The sequence below is a fragment of the Trichoderma virens genome, assembly GCF_000170995.1.
Source record: "Trichoderma virens Gv29-8 chromosome Unknown TRIVIscaffold_2, whole genome shotgun sequence".
Lineage (NCBI taxonomy): Eukaryota > Fungi > Ascomycota > Sordariomycetes > Hypocreales > Hypocreaceae > Trichoderma > Trichoderma virens.
In genome coordinates this window covers 1081785-1100473 of record NW_014013747.1, presented here as the reverse complement: position 1 = coordinate 1100473, position 18689 = coordinate 1081785, and the positions used below count along the sequence as shown (strand labels likewise).

General features: G+C 47.2%; 7 protein-coding genes across 7 annotated transcripts; 4 read left to right on the top strand and 3 right to left on the bottom strand.

The window, feature by feature from the left end:
• Positions 1-863: 863 nt before the first annotated feature.
• On the bottom strand, positions 864-2351 carry TRIVIDRAFT_142512 (uncharacterized protein; the record flags this gene model as incomplete). Its single annotated transcript, XM_014104990.1, has 1 exon — positions 864-2351. A coding segment is annotated over one exon (1488 nt), but the record flags the coding sequence as incomplete, so codon positions are not given.
• Positions 2352-3578: 1227 nt separating this feature from the next.
• Positions 3579-4942, bottom strand: TRIVIDRAFT_63577 (uncharacterized protein; the record flags this gene model as incomplete). Its single annotated transcript, XM_014104989.1, has 6 exons — positions 3579-3737; positions 3793-4035; positions 4078-4158; positions 4225-4278; positions 4346-4583; positions 4647-4942. The coding sequence occupies 6 exons, from the start codon at positions 4940-4942 to the stop codon at positions 3579-3581; spliced, it is 1071 nt and encodes a 356-aa protein (XP_013960464.1).
• Positions 4943-6068: 1126 nt separating this feature from the next.
• On the top strand, positions 6069-7227 carry TRIVIDRAFT_215231 (uncharacterized protein; the record flags this gene model as incomplete). The annotated part of the gene is made up of 1 exon (XM_014104988.1): positions 6069-7227. The coding sequence occupies one exon, from the start codon at positions 6228-6230 to the stop codon at positions 7152-7154; it is 927 nt and encodes a 308-aa protein (XP_013960463.1).
• A 2077-nt stretch (positions 7228-9304) lies between these two features.
• TRIVIDRAFT_35229 (uncharacterized protein) lies at positions 9305-11328 on the top strand (the record flags this gene model as incomplete). The annotated part of the gene is made up of 4 exons (XM_014104987.1): positions 9305-9422; positions 9501-10018; positions 10270-10602; positions 10669-11328. Coding segments are annotated over 4 exons (1629 nt in total), but the record flags the coding sequence as incomplete, so codon positions are not given.
• Positions 11329-12156: 828 nt separating this feature from the next.
• On the top strand, positions 12157-13044 carry TRIVIDRAFT_215230 (uncharacterized protein; the record flags this gene model as incomplete). The annotated part of the gene is made up of 1 exon (XM_014104986.1): positions 12157-13044. The coding sequence occupies one exon, from the start codon at positions 12229-12231 to the stop codon at positions 12931-12933; it is 705 nt and encodes a 234-aa protein (XP_013960461.1).
• A 2043-nt stretch (positions 13045-15087) lies between these two features.
• TRIVIDRAFT_36030 (uncharacterized protein) lies at positions 15088-16158 on the bottom strand (the record flags this gene model as incomplete). Its single annotated transcript, XM_014104985.1, has 1 exon — positions 15088-16158. The coding sequence occupies one exon, from the start codon at positions 16156-16158 to the stop codon at positions 15088-15090; it is 1071 nt and encodes a 356-aa protein (XP_013960460.1).
• A 1248-nt stretch (positions 16159-17406) lies between these two features.
• Positions 17407-18555, top strand: TRIVIDRAFT_79707 (uncharacterized protein; the record flags this gene model as incomplete). Its single annotated transcript, XM_014104984.1, has 5 exons — positions 17407-17550; positions 17609-17716; positions 17776-18026; positions 18091-18220; positions 18276-18555. The coding sequence occupies 5 exons, from the start codon at positions 17489-17491 to the stop codon at positions 18553-18555; spliced, it is 831 nt and encodes a 276-aa protein (XP_013960459.1).
• Positions 18556-18689: the final 134 nt, after the last annotated feature.

Genomic DNA, 18689 nt, shown 5'->3' with positions numbered 1-18689 from the left:
TAGTCGACCATCTTGTCGATAATGCGATCTTCACCAGTTGCGTATGGTATACACGCTGCCTGCAGTGGGGTTCCAGCGATACCAAAATCGGTGACCTGATTCACGTTGGCGCCATTCTCGACGAAAAATTTCAAAAGGTCCCATTTTGCGTATCTACAGGCTTGAAGGACGGGGGAACCATCACAAGGTGAGGCGAGGTGAATATCAGCGCCGTGTTTGACTAGGTATTGAGCACGCTCTAGAAAGCCGCTGTATGACGCTATTGTGAGAGGAGTATCGCCCCTTTTTTTGTCCTGAATATTCATATTTGCTCCGGCATTGATTAGGAGCTTGAAATTCTCCATTGACACATCGGTCTTGTGGAGAGCTGAATATCCGTCCTTGTCAAGTTGGTTCAAATCAATTCTGGACGGAAACTCCAAAAGAACAGAGAGCGTATCTGCTGCGGCGGCCTGGTGTAAAACGGGTACACCCTGTTCTGATACCCGCTTAAGATCGGCTCCACGCTCTGCTAGTATTCGAACGGTTTCTTTAGAGGCCTGTGATACGGCGCAAGATAGAGCTGTCCAGCCCCTCTGATTCTCATCATCTCCATCATAGGCCAATTCTATGTCGGCATTGTGATCTAGAAGCAGCTCCAAACTTTCGGTGTAGCTGAACCAGGCAGCATGCATGAGACTGGTAAAGCCTGCGTTCTTGCTGCTGTCTGGATCGGCACCGTTTTCGAGCAGTGACCGAACAATATCAGGGTCTGGGATAGCAAAATACAGAGGAGTTAGGCCGCTTGTTGTCATCTCGTTAACTTTGGCCCCTTTCTCCAATAGTAGTTTCACCAGTGCTTCTTCCCTATCTAGCGCGGCAACGTATAACGTTGACTCATTATCTGAATTCAGAATGTTGACATCTGCACCGTGATCAAGGAGCCGTTGGACAAAATCCATTCTCTGGTTGCTTCTGCAGGCATGGATTAGTACAGGCGTCCCAGCAGCATCCTTTGCGTTAACGTCGGCATTGTGTGAAATAAGGAAATCGAAAATTTCCATTTGGTTCTCACTGGCTTCGTAATCAGTAATTATCTGTGTGAGAATTGGAGGCTGGATCAGTGTGCTGTTAGGATCTGCACCACTGTCAACCAGCATTTGACAGATGTTTAGATGGCCCTTCACAGCTGCATATCGCAGAGCTGTGCCCCATTGGGAAGGGCCGGGAATATTTGGGTTGGCTTTCTTATCAAGAAGAAGCTTCACGGATTTTTCATACCCGTCGTCAACAGCAACTATGAGAGGCGACCACTTTTGTGGTGGATCATCGGGTTTGATACCCATGTTTGGGTCTGCTCCCAGCTCCAGCAACACTTCAACGACGTGATGATGTCCCCATAAGCATCCAAAGTAGAGAGTCGTAAAGCCATCTTCGTCTTTGATTTCCATATCGATCTTCCCTTCTTCGACTAGGATTTTGGCGATCTCAGCATGACCTTGCCCAGCCACATGATGGATGGCAGTTCTATCATAAAGATGGCGAGAAGTTATATCCGCATTGTGCTTGATAAGGGTACGAACAATGCCTGCATGGAAATTGCGAGCTGCTTGAGAGAGTGGCGTGGCCTTAGTGATAGATGTCCAGTCAGCTTCGATGTCAGGAGGATACCCTAAATCGAGTATGCGATCGGCGAATCGATCAAGGCCAAGCCATGCTGCTCTGTGAAGGAACAAGGGAGGCCAAGCAGTAGTATCAGGGCTTGGGTTAGTTGAAATGATGCGATCAAGCATATCCAACATCGTTTTCTCATCTCCGTAAGCTCCAGCGGCTTTAATGACATCCATGAGGGCTGATTCCGACATATCAAGTCCTTTAATGAGCGTAAGAACAGTCTCTGACTGGCCTTTTGAGGCGGCCTCAAGTATGCCTCGGCGGGTGTCTGCCTCATCTCGTGCTTTAATCACGTCAATTAAACCAAGGCCTGCGAAAATGGGAAACAGTGTATCTAAACAGGTAGTGCTCCTGGTAATTGGATTTGAAAGCGCCCAGTAACCCCTTGCCCAGCTGCTCGCTAAATCGGCAGATGCGGACTGAGAAAGAAGTTTTGACAGATCAGGTTTAGGAGAGCTAAGCACGAAATGATGCGTCCAAGCCTGAAGAGCGTAAGAGCATAAATTTCCTCGATCTGCAAACGTAGGCGACTCGTAAGATTCTTCGTCCGTGACTTGAAAAGTCTTGCTGATATAGTCTTGTACAGCTGGCTGAGAGAGATATTTAAGACAGAGCTGAGCAATATCAAAATGAGCAGTTTTCTTAATTTCGCTCCATACAAATTGGGTCTCGTCAGATTTATCGCCATCCAGGGCCATGAGGATGTTTCTCAGTCGTGGATGCCAAATCTTGACTTCATTATGTTGTATAACCACAATACCGGCAAGCCACAATTTGACGTTGGTGATTAGTTTGTCCACTGCTGTCGCATCAGGAGAGACCTGTCCCTCCTGACCAGACTTGAGGTAAATCACCGTTGCCAGCTCCCAGGTGGTGAGTGGTCGTACAGAGTAGAGAAGCCACGTTAAGAGTTGTCGTAGAGTGTCCGGTTCGGAGGCATTCTTAAGGACCCAGGCCAACAGTTGTTTCAGATTCCCATCGTCATCACCAGCTGCCGATGAATCGAGCGTCAGGGATTCAAGCATAGTCTCAATGGATGTTTCACCGGGCCAATCCTGCCGTACTGCTGCTTGTTCCCAAATGATATGCTTGATGAGGGGGTCGTACTTGTCAATGTATTGGAATTGTCTCTCTATAACACTGGGTTCGAAGTGAAGTTCCGGTCGCGCCGTAAGTAGCCGCGCCATATCATCTTTGGCATCGGCATCGGCGATGCTGATTAGGTCTTCCCCAGATGCATCAAGATCAAGATTAACGCACCAAGGGCCGGCAAGCTCTTCTGAAAGAGCGCCTGGCTTGTGGCTTGTGACGACGACTTTCCACGAATTCTCACTTGCCTGTGAGAGATAGGCAAAGTTGTCGAGAAATTGCTTTCGAGAGCCCTTGGTACACTCATCGAAGTGATTGATAACGAACATGACGTGCTCAACCTGCTCGGTGAACCTAAAGCGCTCGAACCAGTAAATCAGATCTGCCTCTGTCCATCCACGCTCTTCGTGAAAACGTGTAAAGGTCAATTTGATACGGTCTGAGACACCGGGATAAAAGCATAAAATTTGAGCCAAAAATGTGGCGAGCATGTCTCTAAGAGAGTCACACCTAACATCGTGTTTATCGAAGGAAAAATAGAGCACCATTGAAGTACTACTCTTGAGAGCATGCTCCTCCATGATATAAAACAGCTGTTCAGCTGTTTCACGCACGTGTTTCGTGCCATGAACGTAGAGCATTTGTGGACCGTGGTGTTGAAGCCAATCTTTGACATGTTGGGAGTCTTCAATTGTTGCATTGTCGCGTTTTCCGCTTTGTAAAGGAAATACAGGTGAAGCAAGAGCTAAAATCTCTCTCTCGTAGCGGAGCTGCTCTGAGCTTACCGGAGAGCTCAGGGCTAGATAAGTCCGATATTAGCTGTCTTCTCATGACATTCAGGCATCTTCTCGACATCCAAGCAAAATCTCACCTTTAAGCAGCCCTTGAAGGCACTCAGTGATAATAGAATCACCACTAGGCTCTGGTATTCTCTTCTCCATCGGCACTCCGAGTGTTGCGCTGTAAGAGTCAAACGCCTTCATGCCACCGTTAGCCTACGCGTTGCTCACCCTAAGATCGCATTCATATTTTGATAATACCGCGTCTTACCTTATTCATGCTGGGCGAATATCCTTCCGCGTAATGAACGCTAACTGCTCGGCTACGGAGAGTGATTTTTGACTCAATAAACAGGCCATTGATCTCCATAGCAGCCGCTGCAAATCCAGAAATAGCAGACGCCGAGGGTCGAATCTCTGCTATTCCTGAGTCAAAGCCACCGAAAAGAAATCGAGATAATCTGTCTTCCATATCAAAGTGGTCAACGCTTCGATGAGGAGAGCCGAGAAAGACCTGTTATTAGTTAGAACACGGATGACTCTCGTTTCCACATACAATTGGTAGCTTTACCATAACACGGCTCATTTCTACAATGTCCATCCAAGAAGCTGTGTCAAGGGCTGCCGCAACCAATGCCTAATGAGTCTGAAGGTTAGCATTCAAGGCGTTCAGTACCAAGTGAGGCCTTGAGATCAAACGTACATCTTTGACTATGAGTCCTCCGATATCATGGGCAACAAAGATAATCAGCCGCTTCTATAAGCATGGTTAGTCAGGTCAACTGCGTGGGCTTACTCAAGGATTTCCATCCAGGCCTACGAACTTGAGTTTCATGCCTTCGCCGGGCAGCCAATGCCCTCAGTAACTTGAGGGCGCAGTTTTGGATAGCTTGGCGGCTTCGTCGACCACAAAAAAGCTGGAGCGGCTCGTACTCAAAACGAAGGATTCTCGAAGGCTCGAGTGACTGTGCATAGTTTGAGACCCATTCACTACTCCCAGAGCCGGGTCCTGCCCGGTATTCGTTTTCCCATCCGCCATAAACACCATGGATTACTACAAAGCTAATTTGATGGTTCGAAGTTAGGTATTGGAATCGCTCACTCAGATTTGGTTTAGATACATACTCTGCAGCCACGGAGGCGGGATCTGGGCTTCCCTCGCTTTTCCACGTAACATGAAGGGGTTCGGCATCTGGATCTACCTCCTCCTCTACCTGAGGGTCTGTCTCAATTTCTGGCTGATCAGCCTCCGAGGTTGAAGATGGAGTCTCTTCTTGCGGGGATTTGCTCTGAGTCCCGTCGGCAGTGGTTGATTCTGTTGCAGGTTCTTGTTCCACCTCTGGCACAAATCCCGGCTCCGGTGTACCACCCCGCGGCGAGTCGGATGCGCTGGAAGAGGATGAAGAACCCGAATCAGACATCTTGAGGTTTGGTGCGGCCTATCAAGCGTGAGCGGCCAAAGTTATTGCATATATAAACCTTTACGGCATCGGTCTAAATGCCGGCTTGCGAACCCGAATGGGTAGCGTGGGAGACAGAAGCAAATATGCTCTTACGGAATGCGCGAGCGGATAGTATGCTAAAGACACTACCCAGCGCCCACTATGAAGCACCAGCGAATATGACGCCGTTGACGATAATGAGAAAGTGTATGAAGTGAGTCGGCTGAGAGAACTTGTCAGAAGCACACGAGGGCTAAGCGTTACAGTACTCGTATGGCTTCACCACAGGCCTCGACGATGATGAACCCCTCCATTGACCACAATTGCCTGAGTACTCGTAATGAGTAATCCCAACAGGGCTGAGGACTGAACAAGAGCTGAACAGCAAAACCCCCGTATGCAGATAGCATAGGCTTGGCTCCGCAAGTACCTCAGAAGTACCCTCCCGAAGATCTGACATGCATACGGGGTTCGCGCTCGCATCGGTTAGAAGGCGTGATGATCTATCAGTTGCGCCAAGATTGACATTGGTCAACTCCCTCTTTCATGAGGGGCTGTGCCTCTTGTTTGCTGGGCAGAGCCTCATCGTTTCTGCGCACTGTGCCATCCCCGGGCCGTTCCATGGGAACGAAGGAAGACTGAGGCGCTAAAGACAAAGGTCTAGGGCACCCTGATCCCTGCTCTAAATAGCTCGAATCCCGGATGTGATACTACACGGACCAATGGAATCAACTTAAGCAGTGAAATACTTTGAGCAACATCCGGAGACTCTTGAGCACAACTATGAGAGTGGTGGTTGGTACAATAACACATGACTGTTAGACGGAAATTTGTGTATGTAATTAATCAATCTGCGGCAAATCAGAGACTTGTGTTACACAGACAGGGATCAGAGTAAGGCTGGCGGATCACTGACCTCTCCGAATTCCTCCCACAACAACTCTAATACTACTGTCAGGGTGGTAGTGATGGAAGATGGTGGGATGATGTCGGGTCTAGGCGCCGCTATTTATGGCACTATTTTCACCACCACCTCGTGATGCAACGTGCATATATGTGGTACTAACAGTGGCTACGAGTTCGCCTTGTGAGCCTGACGGTTAGTATTAGCAAATGGAGGGGACTTGCGTTATCATATTCGTTTACGTCCTATATGTGAATTCCGTACAATTATTCTTCCTTTCTCTAATACGCCGTATTCTATTACGCCAAGGATCGACGCGTCTCCTTTCACAGAAAATTGTAACGATCAATTGAACGAGCCATGGATCACGACATCAACGGCGATCAAATCCCAGACGACGAAATAGACGAAGTCGAGTTCGTCGACTCAGACCCCGACTCGGATCTCGAATACACATCTGTGAGCATTGGGTTGAATAAGACTGGCGAGCGTGGCAGCGGCTATCATACTCGCAATGACCCTTCTGCTCCATATCAGCGACAAACGGTGACGGAACGCCGAGGAATTATAGAAGTCCGCTGCAAGTCGCGAGATGTGATCCATGGCGTTCTGTCTGAAGAGACGGGAGAGAGCGCAACGCTTCTTGTCTATGACTTTTACCTTGATACAACTCGGAGATCACGGCGAATCGTGTCCGCCTCGCTAGAATTCGAATTTGGAAACGCTGTTCCCGGAGTTCCGGCGCCCCAAGTTCATGCTATTGCTCCTGCGGGCCGTGTGACTCTGCTACCTTCGACCCAGGAAGAGTCGGTCACTCATGGAGCCGAAGTGAATGCGGGTGTGGGCGAATTTGGCGCAAATGCTGGCGGGAGCCTCAAATGGGAAAAGACTGTGAGCCGCACAACAAACGACGACGCCAGAGTGACGGGCCACATTTTCAGCGATGACTACGGCAAAGGCGTTGGCGCGAGCTGGGTTTTGCACGAGAATCCCACGATAAAATCCGGTACACCCAGTTTCTTACGTTGCGCCATCTTGCTTAATCGCGGATTTGACGACAACAAGTTCCAATGCAAAGTGAGGATCAAGGTGGAGGCTGATTGGAAGTCTGAGATGGGTCGATTGTTTGGCTCAACACCACCAGATGACCCAGTCTTGTTCGACCCTGAGATGCCCCCCACTAATAAGCTGCGAAAATATGACACGGAGAACCTGGGCTCCATCGATTTGGATGAATTTACGGATATCATCTTTGACAAAGCATTGAAGAAGAAGGACGCGGCTTAAGGCGACCAAGAAAAGGCGTCAATGATTACTATTCACTTATAAGCAGCAAGTAGTATTAGCTAACAGTCGTTACGTACTGCGTATTCTATATATATACTCCGTACTATTAGCTAGGATTTTATCACTCTTTACTCCGTACTCCGAAGTAGTGTCCACACTCCCAGCTAGCAACCAAGCGTCGTCAAAACTTGCTTTACACTTCAGCATCCAACTATTTTTACAACCTATTTCGGCAAGGGTTTCCTACCTGGGAACTCAGTCACACGAAAATCATGCTTTGCTCCGGACCTTGCTGCAGGGCGCAAATGCTAGCACGGAGACGGTCGTACACGGGACGATGCTTTGACCAATCATTCCAATACTAGGTCTAAGAAAACTGGCTAACAAACCAGGGGTTGAGTTTTAGTCTATGAGTCCGTATCAATTCATACTTTCCAAACTGTAGAGCACACTCGATTGAAGAGCCCCCTAGCAACTGTGTCTCCTTGTGTTTCACGAAGTTGAGTCACAACAACTTAAGAGACGGAAATTCACGCAAACACATATTTCCGTGACCCTTCTGGCTGCCTAGCTAGCTGGGTTGGCTAGTATATACTAGTTCCGTCATGTATGATTGACGCATCACTAATCGGGGGAAACTGGGTTGAGAGTACATTGAGTCTACTTACCAGCCCTGCAAATGATCATGTGGAGCAGCCACAGTCGCTTCTCAAGTCTCGCCTAGTCCACGGTATCCCGGTTGATGCGAGACGAAAGAAGAGGGGGTCATATTTGGGGGCGAAGGTTTGTAATCGCGGCTGAAGATCGTACTGTACCGGGAATTGAAAGTTAACTCCCACCGTAACACTAGCTCCTTCGCATATCCCGAGTTGCTATTCCATAGTTTTTACTGTCAGAGTGCCTTTAGAGCTTTTACCATGAGTCCCCTAATTGACGACGAAGAGAGGGAAGCAGATTCTCTAGCAGTGCAAGAAGAGATTGAGAAGGCAGAGTCGAAAGCTGGCGATGAAACGAGCGAAGATGAATCCGATAGCGATGAAGAAGAGGGAGAGGTCACCAATCGGAATGGAAAGTCCGTTAAAGATCTCCTCGAAGAGATCTTAAAAGAAATACAAGATGGAAAGAGGGATCTTACAAACAGCAGCCAGCTGAAGTCCTTCAAGGCCAATGGCGGCGATGGTAACACCTTGGCGTCCAATACGGGAGATCCTCGCCAGCCGACAGCTTTACACATCATGGCTGCTATGGACAAGAAAGATTTACCAAAGCTAGACAGCAAAATGGAGCCTCTCATCAAATTCTTGGTGGAACATGAAAACGATCTTCTCCGATCACAAGACCGATCAGGCCATACACCTCTATTCTTAGCTATTGAGGCCAAGAAGGAGAAGATGGTGCAGTGGATGTGCGACTCTCACCCGAATATCGGTGTCATCTTGGCCATCTCCAGCAACGATAAAGATAAAATGAATTGCCTCCACATTGGCATCGATAAAAGGGTCAAATTTTTGGACCTGCTCATTGACAGAGCGGAACCTGAGACTCTGGCGGCCAAAGATGGAGATGGTAACACGGCACTTCATCTTGCTGTCGAGTATAAGAAATGTAAAAAGGAGCAGCTAGATATTATCCAGAAAATTATCACCAAGAGCGATGTCGCTGTACAGCATAGTTCTGCAAACGGCGACTTCAACAACGACGGGCTATCACCGTACCTTCATCACAAAGAGAGCGTCAGGAAGGCCTTGGCTCGAGAGAAGGAGAAGGAGAAAAAGAAAGCAAAAGAGGATAAAGAGCGAGAGAAAAGTAATGCTCGTGTTCGTGCTGATGGCGGCGAGGTTGACAACTCCACTCAAAACCGAGAGACAGCGCCAAGATCCCAAGGCTCGGGAGGACCTGGAGCTGCCAGTGCGCAAGCTCCAGACCCCAGCGGACGTCCAGACAGACGACCAAACATCCAGGTTGATTCTTCTCGTACTAAATACGGAGGACGGTCACAGCCCGTAGCGGGCGTGAGCTCGCCGGCTGTGGCCACGGCACCTCCGCTCGTGAATAGGGATGAGTTGAAGAAACTAGCCTTGCGAGTGCCTGAGACGACTGTAGCAAAGCCAGCTGCGGACGCAAGATCAGTTACTGACAGCGGCCACAAATCCAAAGTCGACGAAGCGATTCTTAAGGGGGTAGAACGTCTTTTGAAACTGCATTATCTTCGTTCGCGCAGCTACAACTCCGCCTTGGAAATTTTATATGGACGTAATACAACTTCAGGTATGGAGGACAATTCCTTAACTGGACTATCGTATCCAGATAGACCTGTGATTATGAAGCTAACTACTCTTTAAACAGACTATGAGTTGTATTTTGACCTATCTGGGCATGCGAACATCACTCAAACTGGTTTTGAGAATTTGTTGTCAAAACTTAAGTTTGAGGATATTCTCCAATACGTTGCCATTCCAAGACTTAACGTAGAAGTGAATACGAACGCAGCGAATAGCAAACGGTCTCGTGGTACTGGCCGCTCACCGAAACAAGACGGCGACGGCCGACGAGACTTATGCTACATATTTGATCGTTTGAGAAAAAAGGGAGTGAAGACTATTCTCAAGGTTATCATTGACGACTCAGTTTCTCCTGCTCACAGCGATGAAGCTATTGAAGACGCCTTGAAGTTCATGGACGTGGAAATTTGGGACTGGAAAAGAATAGATTTGTGCTCTGAGGTCATATGCAGAGTGGCATCTAAAGCACGCGAAGTCAACTTATACTGGAGCGGCAATAATGCAGTACTCAGGGGATGGAGTGAGGAGGGCGGTCTAAAGAGACTTAGGGAACTAAAAACAGTCCATCTACACATCCAGCAGGTATGATCCCTTCTGTGGCATGAAACAAATATGCAGCATTTACAGATATTTTTTCTCAGGGTCTTGAAACAAACAGCCGAACCAAGCAAAACGTCGAAGATTTTTGCGATCGCATGAAGAAGCTATGCCCTGGTGTTGATGTCCACAAGGAGTGGCCGATCATACAAAGAGAACAAATGGACATCAATGCTCTCTTAGCCGGAGAGCAAGCTGAACATTCAACCAAACACGAGTGGATCCAGTGCATGAAGGAATTTCGACGCCTGCTCTTTGACGCCGAACGCTACTATGATCGTGGAAAAGTCGAGGAGATTATCGAAGAGCCCATCAAGGTTGCTCTTATCGACGATGGTGTAGACGTAAAGGATTTGGAGTTTAGCTTCATTGGAGGACGAACTTTTTGCACACGAGATGAAGAGCATAATCTCAACGACCCTTACTATGTATCCAGTACTGGACATGGAACCATCATGGCGAAGCAGATCCACTTGCTATGTCCTCGGGCGCAATTTTATGTCTTAAGACTGGAGGATCACGCTTCAGAAGAAGGTAGTCGGCAACTTACGGCTAGAAGCGCTGCTCAGGTATGCTCATCACATAAAAATGGCCTTCTACCCGTGTTGTTTTTACAAGATTTAACCATTTTTTAGGCAATCATGGCGGCAGTGAGGAAAAAGGTACACATCATTTCCATGTCCTGGACAATCGACCCACCCGAAGACGAAGAAGAGAGGCGATTCCTTGACGCTGCGATTGTCGAGGCTGCCAACGCAGATATTCTGATGTTCTGCTCTGCCAGTGATAAAGGCGCCAAGCAGAACGCGACATATCCGTCGAAGGCAACGACCAAAATCTTCACCATTGGCGCTGCTACAGCCTCAGGCGCGGCAGATCCATGGGTTGGTAATCTTGGAAACATCAACTTTACTTTCCCTGGCACCAAGGTCGAAATGGATGGCCCTCGATCTAGCACCGACACCTCGTCGAGAGAAGTCACCGGTTCATCCGTTGCGACAGCTTTGGCAGCAGGCCTTGCCGCTTTGGTTTTGTACTGCGTTCAAGTAAGATTGCTATTAGCGACTGACCAAGATAAGCAAAAGGCACGACGGGATTTCCAGCTTTTGAAGAAGCATGACCATATGATGAAGGCGCTCAAGGACATTGGTACAACGGAGGAAAGCAACCACAAATTCATTGAGGTGTGGGAGGTATTTGGCAAGAAGGTTGAAGAGAAGGAGAGGTATGATCAGGAGAGATGGCTTGATCTGGTTGCTGAAGTGGGCACAATTCTGTGCAGAAAGATTGGTTAGTTTGGTTACATGTAGATGAGAGCCATGAGCATTTCACCTAGGTATATGTGCAGGTGAAGAGAGCAACGAGAGCCGCATTACGGAGTGCACAAACAGAGATTATTTGATTGCTTTAATTTTACTATATCCATTCAATGTAACCTAGCAGATGTTCAGCTTTGATGATTGCTAATTATAAGCATTGAAGCTGGCTTAAATTATCAGCCCGCCAATAAGACGGCACTTGCATTCCTCCGTCTTACACGATCGTCGCCATCACCAAATTGCAGCCTTGCGAGATGTAGCTTGGAAATAAACTACGCGAGGGTTACCTGATTTGGAAGTCGTTTGAGTATAAGCGACTGTCATTCGCCCGATGATTTGCGCCGGCTTGTGCCACCAGGTACCCGCAAAGGGAGCCTCTGGAGATCCATCTGTTGCTATTGTTAGAGCGTGGCGGCGACAAACTTGGCTTCTTCTGGATAGCTCTGGTCGAATTGAAGATTGACCACAGCTTCGAAGATCAATTATGTCTTTCAGATCCATGGATGTAGGATCGATTGATGGAGATGACTTTCAGCCGCAGGCTCCATCTTGATCTAATTTTGGCGGTATTTTCTATAAACAGTCTCAATTGATTGAGGGCCTAGGACTTTGTCGGGATAAGCAAAACCTTGTACCAATGGAGGATATGGAAGGAGATTTCAGATCTCCTTGATGTTCGCAAAGCTTTCTCGGAAAGGAAAACTAGGACCAGGATGGAGAGCTCTGAGGCCCAATGAAATGGGTATAAAAGATGGCCCGTATCCTCACCATGTTGTTTGAACTCATCACTCTCATCCCAGATCGTCATTCGAACACTCAATCACCAAAACATCTATTCTATCCTACTAGTCAAATATTACCCACCATCTTCTCAAAATGAAGTTCACCGCCATCATCGCCTTGGCTCTCGCCTCTGTCTCCGTCAGCGCTTATCCCATCACTGGCGAAGCTGTCAACTGTCGCACTGGCCCAGGCACCAGTTTCGCCATCAAAAAGACATACAAGAAAAGCCAAGATGTCTCTGTAACCTGCCAAACCTCAGGTACCAGTGTCAATGGCAACTCTATCTGGGACAAAACTTCCGATGGCTGCTATGTCGCCGACTACTACGTCAAGACCGGCTCCAGCAGCTATGTGACCAAGAAGTGTGACTCCTCTCCCAAACCTCCTAGCGGTGGCAGCAAGATTCCTGGTCCTATGACCAACGACTACCCGTACAAGAACCAGTGTGGACCGGTCGATAAGTGGGCGTATTTCAAGTGTCAATGCACCAGCTTTGTTGCTTGGCGCATCAATGAGCGCTTGGGCATCAAGTTCCATAACCAGTACAAGGGCACAAACTGGGGCAACGCGAATACTTGGGACGAAGCCGCCCGCCGAACTGGCGTTGCTGTCAACAACAAGCCTGTGCCTGGGTGTATCGCTCAATCAAATGCAGGCAAAGCGGGACACGTTGCTTGGGTGTCAAAAGTTGATGGCGATAAGGTGACTATTGAAGAATATAACTGGGCGCACCCTGAAGGATATGGTACTCGAACAGTGGCCAAGAGCAGCTTTAACTACATTCACGTCAAGGTGTGATTTTGAGTTGGAACATTCGTGATGATAGTAATAGTTTGGGAGAGTCTTCTTTTGAACCGGATAATACAGCAGGGGCATCATGAAAGCGATACTATCCAGCAATAAATTTCCATTCTTCATTTCAAAAATTTTAATATTGTGAAGGGATATCAGTATCCAAAAAGTGAAACCGCCATCAAAGTAATTTTGCAGTTAATTTATTTACTACCTGTAGCTAGTTGACTAGCCATCAGATTATCACGTATTCGACACGCCCTTCCACTACCCAACATTGATCGGACGTTACTTCGGAATAATTGCTTGACGTTTAAATTTGCCTCCAGTTAAGCCCTTGTTATTTTTAGAAGAAAAAAATAGGTTTCTCGCTATTAATATTATATAAAGGTTTACTCTCCCGGCTTCTCGGCTTTCTCTCGTTATCACGAGGTTCGGAAACGACAGAGCGTACGCCACGATCGTCTACGTGGCTATCTCTCGAATATGGCGGTGGTTTGTTGTTGTCATTTTCACGAAAGTCTCTTTCTGCCCGGCGCTTCCTCTTGCTTTCGGTAGACAACTCTGAAGCCACCAACGACCTTCGCATAGACCCTAGTGAATTGCTTCAATCCTCCAAGTCTTCGACACCATATACGGTATGAAGAGCGCTAACCTCATTATCGAAGAGCGAGACCCTCCAGAGCTCAGTACCCTCATCGCCCAGTACGGACAGGCTAGAACGTTCCTTAATAAGGCGGAAAGAGATAGTTGAAGCCTCGTCTAGGCGATCTCGTCGCTTTTTCTCCTTTAACGTCTCTTTAGCATTCGACCTACTCCTAGTACGGCGATGTAGATTCTCAATGAAATAGCACATACTTATAGCGATATTCTCTAAGATCATGGTCTGCTTTAACAGTTATCTGATGAGAACGTAATAAATGACTTCGGAAGTTGTCGGCTCTTGGCCACAAGCTTTCCTTTTTACGAGCGCAAGTCATCCATTCGAAGACGTGGGGCCTCTGCTCATTGGCTTCTCCTTGCTCGAATTCCGCACGTATGGCCAAGATTTGGGCTTCACAATCTTTTAGGAGGCCTAAGCAATCCTCTGCAGGGAGGTTATAGGCTTTTGCCAAAAAGGTTGATAGACGTTCTATGTCTTGCAAATCCTCCCGCCTTAGTGAGGTATGGTCTGATATGATTCTGCTTTTGCTCACTTTGTGTATTTGGAAACTGGTATTGATAACTTGCACACGTTGGTAGCGACCAATGACTTCGTCATCAGTACGAGGTATTGGTGGCCTCGGTCTGGGATATGGTTGCTGACGTCCATACCCCTGTGAGTTGGATTCCTTGGGATTTGTGGTGGTTGATGTGGTTTGGTAATTTGAATCGTTATCTTGTATCTCTATGTTCTGAACTTCTTCGATACGGCGATAAGTCAAGCCACAGGAGCTATTTTCTTAATTTACAATCTTCTTTGACGAAGTCGGTGTGAGGTACGCACCATTTTATTTGTTCTTCTGGAGCACCACGATTCTCTAAATGGCACGAAGGGCATTCTGTAGATGATAGATAACGCCGCCGGAAGATCATGCTCATATATAACGTTTGACCAGGCTGCTAAGTTAGAAGGCATGTACGTGTATGCATCTTTTTAAAGCTCAGGTGGCTTACCCTTATGAGTGATCCCCAAGATTCTTTAAGATTGAGGATCTTCCCCGTATCTCGATCCTCAAGGAACCATTCTTCTCGCTCTATCTTTCCTAATCCTAAGTCATCAAACATTCCTTTGAGAACCTCAATGAAGAGCTAGAGCATGTCAGCGTCAAATCGCCACGTTAGAGAGGATTGAAACCTTGTTACTGGTTACTGACTGGCTTTGTACGAATAGTTTCCAAGTAAAAGCGAATGGGTCGATTAAGTGCATCAATGACCGTGACACAGCCATCGTATGAGAGTTGCGCAGGGAGTTGTCCAACGAGGCGAATAAAATTTGATACTTGTTGTCGGAGGTGTGCGTTGTACTCTTTGAGGCTCTTGTTCTCGGCTCGCAATCCAGCAATCAGAATCTCAAAATGAGTTTCCCGCAGAGTCCCAGATAAATTAGCTCGGCAAACTGGGGATAAATTAGCCTAGCACTCCACAACTACTCATAATCAAACCCAATAAAAGCCATCACTAACCACCTGAGATGGCCTGCGACGGTTTGTCTGTCTTACAATACCGTTCTAGCATAGCCTTAGCCGCAGAAGCTGATGTCGCAGCCGCAAATCGTTGCCATTTGTCGCTTTTATGACAATCTGCATAATTGCAAACCCCTTTAACGATGATACAAGGCAGTTCCTCCCAAGCGCCAGCGCCCTCAGTTTCGAAAGCAATGACGTTTTGTTCTCTTGATATTTCATCCCGATGTGCACCGGAATTCATCACTGTATCGCCTGATGCGATGGCCCCGAAATGAATGACCGGCTCCTGAGCTCTGGCATCATTGGTATTCTCTAGCTGTCGTTTCTGATCAAGCCGGGCTCTAACCACGAGATATCTGTCTTCACATTTTAATTCATGGCAATATGAGTCTCGAGCCGGGTCGCAAACCTCCAATTGGCCGCTCTTACCACAGATGCATATGCGTGAAGCACGATGTTTGTGGCGATAAGTTGACTCAAACAGCTTGTCCTCAGCTGTGCCAGGATAATTGTAGTTTTGACGATTCTTTTGGATCTGTCTTAAGAAGTAGGCGGTTCTTTCATGTAATCGTTCCAAGCCAAGCTCAGTCTCTAGTGTGACTAGTAGGTTTCGGATATCCTTCACTGGTTTGCCAAGGTTATCGTCCAAGGTGTTTTTACGTACAATATCGTCTGTATACTGCTTGAGAAAGTCGTATTGAACTACAGTCTTGCTGATAACCACATCGCCGAGCAAAATCTCGTTCTGGTCCAGTCGAGGCACTCCACCACAGATGCCGACAAGCAGAACAAGTTGTAAGGAGCCATAGCTCGAGCGCAGACCGGCAACTGCGCTCGCTGTGTTGGCTTTACCGATATTGGGAAGGAGCGCCAATACGACATTGAATTTGCCAATACGACCAGTTGTATAGGTGTTGAGGTCCCCAACGGCCCGTCCATACGAGTCTCCATCTTCATCCCAAAATTCGTCGAAGAGGAGAGAAACACCATCGTATTCGAGTGCCAGTGCGCAAACTATCGCAATCTCGAACTCATCACGACGAGAGGGTCGTATATAGTTCATGATAAATAGATGTAGCTCATAATTAGGTAGTATTGACAATTACGCAGAAAATAACGACGCCAGAGGTGTTGCAGAGTTACAGAAACAACATACCTAGGTAGGTAGGTTGGGCAACAAGACATGGGGTCAGGCCAGGCAGCCATGCGTCTCTACATGCACATGTACGTACATCAACCACCACAACTGAATCAGCCGCATATTACTAATATCAGTATTCCAGACCTGCATGCATGATACATGTACACATTTATATTTGGCTCAAAGAATTGTTCTTACTTGCACATCTATGTAACCCCGCAACTAACCTTGTTCTTAGTTTGGGGATCCAACGGGCTCATGGATAGGAATATTGGTGCGCTTGCAATGCGAAGCCCTGATAAACACTGAAGCTGGTAACCCAACTTTTAAAAAGATGGGTTGAACCCGAATTGGTACTTGAGACCTCATGAATCAGGGGCTCAATCTCCGTCGTTGATGTGGCGATCGGAACTTGGCCATCAATTCTTTTTGGGAGAGCCAATGACTGGGTTCAATAGCTTTATGCGCTTCATTAAGAGGAGCACACCCATTCGAAGAGAGCTGAATGCAGGGATGCATGCCTCCGCCCCCATCCAGCGCCGTAATATTTACCAGCTCGCCTGAAATACTGCTGTGGCCAAAAAAAGGCTCGGATATAACATTTCCCTCTATATTTCCGATCCGAAGAACGATGGAATAGCCCTTGCCGGAATACAGGATGCCACACAAACTGGAACCGCTCTAATGTTGAGAAAGAGACAAATTTGTGGTTGCATGAACAAGCCAATCCGACACTGCGAACAACACTGGCTATCTTAATGGCCCATCTACTATCAATATCACATAGACGCAGATTCCCGACTCCTTTTCCCCTTCAGTTGCCATTTATTTCCTTGTGCTTCAAGATACAATTCCCTCTAGTTGCGTGGGGTGACTACCCCAAACTTCATGTTGCATGGCGATGCGTGCGGAGTACAACTATTCATCTGTTAATCTCGAAAGGGTATTTCCGATGCATTTGTGCAGCTTTGTTTCTGTCAGCGGATCACTCTCAGCGCACCACTCTCAGCGCCGCTAGTCTCATATCGTGCCGTATACACCCTCGATGCCTCTGAATGTCTCAGACTTCTGACTTGAAGGAAAAAATGCCGCTCTCTAAATGTGACATGCAGTCTTGGGACAATATAAGAAGGGCCCTTTTCTCCTCTCTCGACAATGTCAAAGGTAAACATAATCATAATTTACGCTCCACATACAAATTCCAGATATCCGATATATATATCAAATCTTCCCCACCATCACTTCGAGCAACATGGGTAGTGTTAGCAATGGCGATAACTACGTTCTCGGCAGGAGCGTTATGGAGAGCGTGAGGTGAGACACAACTTCTTTTCCCTGTCGTTCAGCTTGGATATGACTTAATTGGTATTAGACTAGATGGTCAACACTTCATATTCAAACTCCAAAACGGCTACACCATTCATCCCCAAATCCCCATTACCCCGGACACTAAGATTGCAGAGATAGGCACGGGAACTGGGTTAGTTAATGCTCAAGAGACGTGTTTTTCTTTGTTTACCCGACTCAATACCATTATAGCATATGGCTTCTGGATGTGTCCTCTCAAGTTCCTCCAACCGTTCAGCTTAACGGTTTTGACATCTCAGAGGAACAATTTCCGGCCCAGTCGACCCTGCCAAGTAACATGACTCTGCAAGTCATGGATGCCTTTGCTGAAGTACCTGCAGAGCATTTTGAGAAATACGATGTAGTACACATGCGACTCTGGTGCGCTATCATTAGGGGATGTGATACATTTCCTCTTATTAGACATGCAACGCAATTGCTAAGTATATTCTCACCACCACTCCTTTCCCCTGATGTCGCATTCTAAGTACTTTTCCAAAACACCAGAACCGGGCGGCTACCTACAGTGGGAAGAATACAATCCCAGCAGAAGCGGAACGTACATCAACGGGGCTGAAGCTGAGGCATTGTATTCTTTCGCTTCCATGCTTCGGAAAGAATTGGATATTGACCCCTCGTAAGTCGCAGTCTAAGCTCTTGTCTTGAGATTCACGCTAACAATACATGCCTAGCTGGCTTGTGGATATCCCAAATCGTGTAAAGAAGGCCGGGTTAAATGTTTTGGAGTTCCGTACGGACCCATTTTCAAAAGCCTGCGTTCCGATCGTGACTAAGTCGTTATTAATGTTCCATATGAGTCTCATTGATGGAGCATACAAAGCTGGCGTTTCGGGTCTGCCACCTCGTCACGAGGCTGATGCTGTGCTAACAGCGGCGCTGCATGCCGCCAAGAATGGGGTAGCACAATATTCCAATCCATTGGCATTGCTGGCGCAAAAGCCATTGGCCTAATATTTGGTGTACCTTAATCTCCCCATTTGGCTGTTAGGTTGCATTCCCATACAACAATCGTTCTGTATATTGTCTAATACTACTTCTTGTTTTCCCCTTGAGAAACAGGCTCCAAGATAAGTTCATAAATCTCA